Source organism: Colobus angolensis, unplaced genomic scaffold (assembly GCF_000951035.1).
Source record: "Colobus angolensis palliatus isolate OR3802 unplaced genomic scaffold, Cang.pa_1.0 Scaffold102, whole genome shotgun sequence".
Lineage (NCBI taxonomy): Eukaryota > Metazoa > Chordata > Mammalia > Primates > Cercopithecidae > Colobus > Colobus angolensis.
This window is the reverse complement of record NW_012111142.1, coordinates 5,864,989-5,874,394: the sequence shown is the minus strand read 5'-3', so window position 1 is coordinate 5,874,394 and position 9,406 is coordinate 5,864,989. Positions and strand designations below refer to the sequence as shown.

Sequence of the window (9,406 nt, the reverse complement as noted above, 5' to 3'; positions counted from 1 at the left end):
AAAACAGCATGGTGCTGTACCAAAACAGAGATACAGACCAATGGAACAGAACAGAGCCCTCAGAAATAATATCACACATCTACAGCCATCTGATCTTTGAAAAACCTGACAAAAACAAGAAATGGGGAAAGGATTCCCTATTTAATAAATGGTGCTGGGAAAACTGACTAGCCATATGTAGAAAGCTGAAACTGGATCCCTTCCTTACACCTTATACAAAAATTAATTAAAGATAGATTAGAGACTTAAATGTTAGACCAAAAACTATAAAAACTCTAGAAGAAAACCTAGGCAATACCATTCAGAACATCGGCATGGGCAAGGACTTCATGTCTGAAACACCAAAAGCAATGGCAACAAAAGCCAAAATTGACAATGGGATCTAATTAAACTAAAGAGCTTCTGCACAGCAAAAGAAACTACCATCAGAGTGAAGAGGCAACCTACAGAATGGGAGAACATTTTTGCAATCTACTCATCTGACAAAGGGCTAATATCCAGAACCTACAAAGAGCTCAAACAAATTTACAAGAAAAAAACAAATGACCCCATCAAAATGTGGGCAAAGGGTATGAACAAACACTTCTCAAAAGAAGACATTTATGCAGCTGGTAGACACATGAAAAAAGTGCTCATTATCACTTGCCATCAGAGAAATGCAAATCAAAACCACAATGAGATACCATCTCACACCAGTTAGAATGGCAATCATTAAAAAGCCCCTTTCTTTCTTAGCAAAATCACACCCGAGGAACAGCGCAGAGATGGTGACTGACTGGGGAAACAGTGATGCCCATTCTAAACTTCAGGCTCAGCTTCTCATTGTTTGGGGGCCTGAAGGTAAATTTTTGCACAAGGGAAGTGAAGAAAATAAACAGCTCAGTCCTGGCCAACTGTTCTCCGAGGCATGCCCGCTTTCCTGTAAGACAAAATCAAAAGACGGGTTATCTTCTCAGGTGGCATTTGTGCCTAGCAGAGATAGATGTCCTCAATCATATCCCAAAAAACTGGAGCAGAGGGAGGGCCTGTAGGCCCCAGGGTGTTATGGCCAGCAGCTTATTTAAGTCTGACAACCACTTGGGTTCATCAATGCATCAATGCATAGAAAGCAGAAGTCCAGGAACACAATGTCAAATGCCGTCAAGGGTCTGGCATGCGAGCTTCCAGGGCGAAGTTGCAGGGTGTAGGACCATAGAAGTGGAAGGCGTGGGCTGACCTAGAAAGGGGGTGTTTAGCCTAAGAGCTTTAAAAAAAGAATTTAACAAACATGACAAAAAAAGACAACAAAAACAACCAAGTATGTTAACTTTTTCAATCCCTAAAAAAATTGTTGAAAATATAAGGAATTAAATGTCAGAGCAGAGTTCCTAAGGTATAAGTCATCTTTTCCCTGTGCCACTTTTCGTCCTTAATCACGGGGGACCTACTGGCACGGGTGGCCCTCTATATTGTGACTGCTTTGGCCTTCGTCCTTCAATGGTTCTTTTTATGCACAGTGGCCCTTTCCCTTTGCAGGCATTTCTTCTACAGTGTGGCCCAAGGCTGGGTCCTGGTCTCCACAGCTGATACCTAACACCGTCCTGACCTCATCCCACTCCCTGTTATGTGTGGATGAACTGGAGGCAGAAGGACAGAGATTCAGTTCAGCTTCTCCTACCTCTTAGCCACGTGATTGGGGCAAATTAACCTCTCTAGGCATCAGTGAAAATGTACGTGTGCATATTAGTAAAAATGAATACGTGTTTAAGATGAAAACTTTATATATTGTGTGAGCTACATGCTGAATCCAAATAGGCCAAATAATTTAATAATTTATACCTCAAAACAAAGTATTTTAACATGTCACCTAGGTAATAAAAAACATAGCTGTACAATTGCTTATTATTAACTGGATCTGGTTAATTCTCAAAAAACAGAAGAATACAATTTAAAAGATGACCTTTAAAGAAAACCTTTTGGGTGGTAGCATTACTCAAACAGCTTTCTGTATATTACAATTCTTTACTGTGATACTTTCCATAATGTACCTTTTATTTTGAAATAATTTCAAATGTACAAAAAACTTGGAGAGATAAGACAAAGAACCTGGCTCTCCTGAATTGTTTGGGAGTACATTGCCTACATTACCCATGAAATCTTCAGTATGTATTTTCTAAAAAGAAGGACATTTTCCAACATAATCAAAATGCAACCATCCAAGCCAGGAAATTAACACTGATGAATGACCAACATCTTCTCCTGAGGTCCCATTCAGGGTTACCAGCTGTCCCAATGTCCTTCATTAGAAAAGGGTCCGGTACAGCCAGTACAGGATCACAGTCTACATTTAGCTGTCATGTCACCTTAGTCCTTCAGTCTGGAATAAGTCCTCACTCTTTATACAACTTTCATGGCACTGGCCTTTTTAAAGACTACAGACCAGTAGTTGTTTTGTAAATGCCTCTTATGCTGCCTCATGATTGGATTCAGGCTGTGAAGTTTTGCAGTTTTGGTAGGAATATCACCAAGGTGATACTGTGTTCTTCTCATTTTATCCTAGCAAGTGCTGTACAATTTTGATGTGTGACATTATTGGTAATCACTTGATTAAGGTGGTGTCTGCCAAGTTCTCTGGTAAAATTATTCTTTTTCTCTGTAACTAATAAGTACTTTGAAACTATGTCAACAAACCATTCTCATTAAACTGTGATCCACTCTTTTCCATTGCTATTTCTTGACCATATTATTAATTGCTGATAGCTACCAAATTGCGATTTTTAAAATTCTGTCATTTCTTCCACATTTATTAGTTAGCAGTCTACTAAAGGAAATGCTTGCTCCCCTCCCCATTTATTTATTCACTCATTTATTGATATCAGTTGGATTCAAGGGATTCCTGTTTTTATTCAAAGGGTTATAATCTGTTACTATCATTACTTGTTCTGATGCTCAAAATATTCCAGATTTGACCATTAGACGCCCATTCAAGCTGTCATTTCCTGACTTTTGGCACAACAATCTATTCCAGGTTGATCCTATACTTTCCCTTCCCCAGCCCTGGAATCAGCCATTTTTTCCAAAAGTCCTGGTTTCTTTTAGTGGATAATAACATGTAGAAATCAAGATCTGGGCATTAGGCACGCTCATTGCGCTCCAGATGTTGTTGCCCCTCGCTCATATCAGTGGCCAGAGCTAAGGAATATATGTATGTATATAATGTGGGTATGTGTCCAAAACTGTGTGTGTATACATTATATATGTGTGTGTGTGTATATATATACACACACACACACCCATATTTACATCTACATTTCTATATTTATTGACTCATCTATTGAAAATCTGAGTTCATTATAGATTACATCAGATTCCAATCCAACACCACAAAGTTTGATTTTCTCCCTTTCTTTATTTGCAACTTCCTCTCATTATCCTCAATATATTTATTTATTGGATCAGTATCCCTTGTATATAATTTACCCCTCATCACTGCCACATCCACCCTGTGCAGATTCCACCTCATACCATTTGTGCTCTGAGACCAGCTCTCAGCTTCCACCACCCCCTCCCCTGTGTGAATGTCCTCCTTGCCCCACTTGGGCTACATTACCCCACACAAGTCACTACCGCCATCTCTATTGTGTGCATTTTTAATAGCTTACTTTCTCCCTAAGTAATACATATTCACAGCAATAATTTAAAAAAGCATGACAAAGAAAAGTATAAAAACAAAACCATAAAATGTTTGTAATCCCATAATCTAGACAAAACCATTGTCAACATTTTAACATATTTCCTCATTGTCCTTGTGGAGATTCTTTGTACATCATAACAAATATGATTCCCTGTAGTCAATTCTATATGCTGCTTTTACTGCTTTATATTTTCCCATGTAATTTAATATTCTTGGAAATGTATGCATGCCTAAGTTTTGTCCTCTGTCTGTAACAGGTGGTTAAGGAAATAAAGTTAGATCATATATGCAAAAGTGCTTAGTAAAGGCAAACGTGCTTCATGGTTATATCATTATTATATTATTTGTGCCTGTGTTTCCCACCAGTGTGTGTCTAACTCTGTTCCCTTCACCTTTATCTCTTTATCCATCACAACTAGTACAATTAGCAACAGGTTAAAATGATACCAAATCAGTTTATTGTAAATATACCCACGATTCTCCTAAAAGAATCCATATATCATGGCAAACTGGACCTAGCAAGTCAGGAACCAGGATTAAAGAACTGGCTTCATCAGTAACCAACTGTGTGACTATTAGTAAACCATTCATTCTCGCAAAGCTAAACTTATCTCATTTGTCAAATACATGAAATAAATTCTCTCCTAACTATGTTGCATGGCTAGGCAAGGATCCCAATGTAATGGCAAGTATGAATTTGCTTTTGAAAGCATGAAAACTAGGACTGTTAGGTGTCAAACTTTGGCCTGGAAGAAAGGAAACTTGGCTCCCATCCCTGCTGCTTCCACAAACTATCACTAACCAAATAGGCCAGTTACCTCAGTAGTAAAATGAAAGAATTGACCTACATTTTTGGCAAAGTTCTTTCCAGCCCTATCTCCTAGAATCTAAAGATTTTCACTGGAAAGAGAGGAACTGGGTTCATGTATTTCATGAAGTTGCTTCCTGCTTTGATGGATCAAACAGGAAGCATTTAAAAGGGGAAAAGTAAATATAAATTTGCAGTAAAACTTTGAAACCTGTCCTGATTATGCACACTTTAGAAGCTGTTACATCTTGTAAAGTGAGGACTTCGGAAGGGTCCTCTAGAGGACTCTTTACCAAGAGTAAAGGAACAGCAAGGAAAAGCAACTGCGTGCCAAGAGTGGGCATGTGATTAAAAAGACAGTTGTGTTGATGTTTTGTTAATCCTTTGGATTCTTCAGATTTCTATCTCCTGATCCATTTAACTGGTCCTCATCCTATCACATCTTCTGTGGGACACCCCAGATATATTGCTTGCCTTCTGTGAATTTCATTCTTCTCAGAAAAAGAGATGGTAAGAACAAAGCAGCCTCAATTTCCCCCTCTCCTTGGATCCACATCATTTGTAATGTGATGTCATAGCTCTTCCCATCAAAAATTGTAGTAATATCCCCTCCCCTTAAACTGGGGCTGGCCTTATGCCTGGCATCGGCCAACATAATGCAATGGAAGTGATGGTGTGTCAGTTCCCAGTCCGGACCTTAAGAGGCCTGTGTACTTCCATTCTCCCTCTTTTGACCTTATCACCACCATGTGACTAAGCCAAGGCAGCTTGCTGGAGGATGAGGGATAATGTAAAGGGCCTCAGTGTCCGAACTGAAGATATCCTGGATCAACCATCAGCCTGCTAACCTCTAGTCAAGATCAGAGAGACCAAGGGGGCCGAGCCAAGATTGGCAGAGCTACATATCTGACTTACAGACTTGTGAGCAATAATTCATGCTTACTATTTTAAGCTGCAGAGTTTTGGACTGTTTGTTATGTAGCAATATGCTAACTGATGCATGTGTTATGAAATTAGTGAATCTTAAAGTAGAGAGGCCTTTAAATGGGGAAGTAAGCTACATTCTAGTCTTACTAGAGAGAACACTAGACTAGAAGTATAAAAACTTGAGTTTTAGGTCCTGTTCTGCAAATTCCTCGAGCATATGATCTTGGATAAGAAACAACTCTCTCTTATTTTTAGTTATCTTAAATTAAAAAGAGATCCCAATCCATTTCCTGCCTATTAATAACTGGGCTGTTGTAAGGATTAAATTAGACAATTTTCTTGCAAATGAAGTCTCTAAGAGGGTGCAATACAACTCTCAATAGCAAAGCAGCAGTGAGTCACTGCGTATAGTTTTTAAAAAGACTACTGCTAATTCAGATAAGATAATTTTTTAAAAACAGGAGACATGAAGCAACTCTGAGAAAGAGGCTTCTCTGATATGAAGAAAAGGTATCCAGGCATTGCTTAGCCCAGAGTATCCTTTTTCCTTTTAAAGCCATGGCCTTCTAATAAGATTCCTCTCATCACAGTTGCAGATGGCATTAGGTGAAGCATTTTTGTGGAATGCAGAGAAGGTCACATTTCTAGCATTTCCACATGGATGTTGTGCAAGAGTCAAAGAACAGGAATAATTAATTATAATAATTGGAACATAATAGCTGAAACTTTGTGCTATAATACAAAATTTGAAACTATCGTAGACAGGAAGACTGGAAGATATTCCTGCATCTTATATCAGCTTTCACATTCGAAGTGAATTGTCCAGTGTGAGCGGAGGTGACAGGATCAGATGAAGAAAGACAAAGACAGCATTGATCATCAGAATCAGCCCAGAGACATCTAAGGCAAGACAGCACAGGGGGAGAGCATGGGCTTCAGAGTCATACCAACATGGGTCATTCTGTTTCTGTCCTTTCTGAGCCTTAGGGTCATCCTCAGCAAAATGATCTTGTCTCAGAACATCAATATGTATTTTAAATGAACAATAAGAAAACTATCATGCATTCCACAGAGTAAGTCTGTGTAGCATTTAGTTATTTTCAGTAGATAGTGTTAGGAAGAACACACATTTTAGTTTTTGATAAATCTGATCGACACTGATCCTAGCTCTGCCACATGAGTTTTACGACTTCAGTTTCTATACTGGGTTAGGCTTCACTTTCCTCATCACTAAAGTGGTTATAGTAACATAAACTTTACATGATTACACTAGAACATATGCACCATGGGAGCAGTTTTGTTTGGTTTTGTTTTGTTTTCTGTTTCACTCATTCATTGTCATATCACCAGGGCTGAATGCTTGACACATAATAGATGCTCAATAAATACTGATGGAACTAAAGAATTGTGAAATTATTTGAAATAAACTATGCAACATATCTAACTCAAACCTGGAACATACTAAGAATTTTTGTTATTGATTTTTCAATGTCATGAGTTAAAAATATATTTTTGGACCTGGTTATCTTAAAAACAGGAGAAAAATTCTTGAAAATTCTTTCTTAATTTTCAAGTTACATATTATATAAATGTATTAATTAGATTTTTTAAAATGAATTAAAATTACAAAGGCCAAAGAACCTTTCCAAGGGCATACTTAGAGAGTAGAATCTAATCTAGTGAAGCCACTGACTGATGCCCATGTGGCAAATAAGTTTCTCCTTCCCCTTGTCCCTCTCTATCTCCTTATTATAGATCAGCTCTATTTCTCTGTGAGTGGGCAGTCCTTAAAAAGAACTGAGGACATCTTAAAATTTAGTAAAGATGGCAGCACTCCGCCAGGTGCAGTGGCTCACGCCTGTAATCCCACAACTTTGGGAGGCTGAGATGGGTGGATCACCTGAGGTCAGGACTTCGAGACCAGCCTGGCCAACATGGTGAAACCCTGTCTCTACTACAAATACAAAAAATTAGCCTGGCATGGTGTCGCATGGCTGTAATCCCAGCTACTTGGGAGGCTGGGGCAGGAGAATCACTTGAACCTGAGAGACACAGTTGTAGTGAGCTGAGATCATGCCATTGCATTCCAGCCTTGAGCAATAAGAGTGAAACTACGTCTCAAAAAAACAAAAAACAAAAAGCAAACAAACAAACAAAAAGCAGCACCCAATCTTCTTTGTGAGCTGGAAGTGGAGTCTGGGTCTCTGTCCCCAGTGTTTCAGAGGACAGAACACAGGAAAGCTGAAATCTCCAGCAGAGGCAATGGAGGGCTTAGGAAGTAAGGGCAGGCTGAAGCAACACCCAGCCCTGGAAATCCCAGGGCTGCCCCCTACAGCAAGATGGAGTGAGTTGCACTGGCCAGGCTGTCTGGAGACATTCCAATGAAAGCAAGGGAATACAGGGAGAGAGCAGGGGAGCGTTGGGAGAGGGGCCCTGGACTCCCACATGCCTGTTTACTACAACTTACCTATTGAGAAAGGTATAAAGGCTTCCCTTTTCTTAAACTGTCCGTTCTCCAGAAAATGCTCTGGATTGAACGTGTCAGGGGTGGCCCACTCTGTGGGGTCCCTGTGCAGCGCCATCAAATTGGTCAGGATCATGGTCCCCTAGAGAAAGCAGCAGAGACTCAGGCAAGGCTTGACCCATGAAAAAGCACACCTATGCAGAGGGTGGTCATCCTCGGGCTTCCATGCCGGAGGCTGAACATACTCTGAACTGCCCCACCCTCCCCAACTGCAGTATACAGTCTCCTGTGTCCCCCAACCCAGGACCCTCCTCTTTGTTTGGGACAGCCTACAAATTAGATTGGATTTCCCTGCTGGGAATTTTAACAGGGATGTTTGGCTACTCTTGAGTGCGGGATGGATCTTCCTTACAGGGACAGGTCAGTTTAGGTACGTCTTGGAGGGAGGGGACGTGAATACACTGATGAGAGAATAATAAAGCAGTCAGTCTGCAGTGTACCAAAACCAACCTAGCTGCTCAGTGAAGCTATAACGATGGCAGCTCTACAAAGGTAAAAGACATCTCATTCATCTTGGCTTTGCCATTCTCTCTCCTCCAATGTCTAGTACACGGCACCCCACTCCCCACAGTAGGTTTAGTAATAGAATCAGGTAGACCCATGAAAGGAGCCCCTGTCCACCCAGGTATATACTAAGAAACACAGGAGTTCCCAGAGGGAGCTTTTCCTTTACTCTGCCTTTATCCAACCCATCAGCGAGACTGGTCAATGTTACTTTCACCTCCATTCCATGTCCACCATGCCCACTTAGTCCAGACTTCTTCCTGGCTTGCCTGGACCCCTGTTACAGTTTCCTAACTATACCCCAAATCCTGTCGCCCCTTTCAATCTGCTTCACACTCTGGAAGAGAGTGAGTTTCCAGCATGATTTAGTCATGTCACTCCCTACCCCCACAGCCCCCACTGCTCATACCTAGGACTTGACACACTTCAGTAGTTACCCATTGCTCTCAGGGCAAACACTCATCACCTGGTCCTAGTCTGGGCCACTCTCTCCCTCTGCCTGCACTCCCACTACAGGGCTCTTCTTTCAGTTTCTCAAACATGCCATGTTCCTACTTAGTTCAACACTCTTTTTAAATTCTACTTGCCTTGCCAGGAATGTTCTTCCTCCCTACTTTGTCATCAAGCTAACTCTTAATGATCCATTAATCCTCAGCTCAAACATCACTTCCTTTTGGAAGCCTTCCCTGACCACTCTGGCTAGTCTGTGTTTTTAAAGACCACAGTGCGTTTTTTCCTTTGGGCAGTTATCATGTTTCTAAATATGTACTTGCACGATTAATTTTCTCAGGGTTGTTTTGCCAGACCTGAGCATTTCAGGTATGTAGTGTTTGTTGAATTTATTCAAATATTAACGTATTAATATAATATTAATTCAAGGAATTTATATCATTAATTTTCAATATTAGTATAACCTTTCTTTCTTTCTTTCTTTCTTTCTTTCTTTCTTTCTTTCTTTCTTTCTTTCTTT

General features: G+C 40.2%; 1 protein-coding gene across 1 annotated transcript in view; it reads right to left on the bottom strand.

Annotated features, from left to right (window-relative positions):
* Positions 1-740: 740 nt before the first annotated feature.
* The window catches only part of LOC105511111 (cytochrome P450 2J2), a 25,244-nt gene continuing 16,578 nt past the window's right edge, over positions 741-9,406 (bottom strand). The window contains exons 8-9 of the mRNA XM_011941196.1: positions 7,876-8,014; positions 741-919 (exon numbers count right to left, since the gene is read on the bottom strand). Of these exons, the coding sequence (XP_011796586.1) occupies positions 741-919; positions 7,876-8,014 (318 nt within the window). The remainder of the gene's footprint in view (positions 920-7,875; positions 8,015-9,406) is intronic.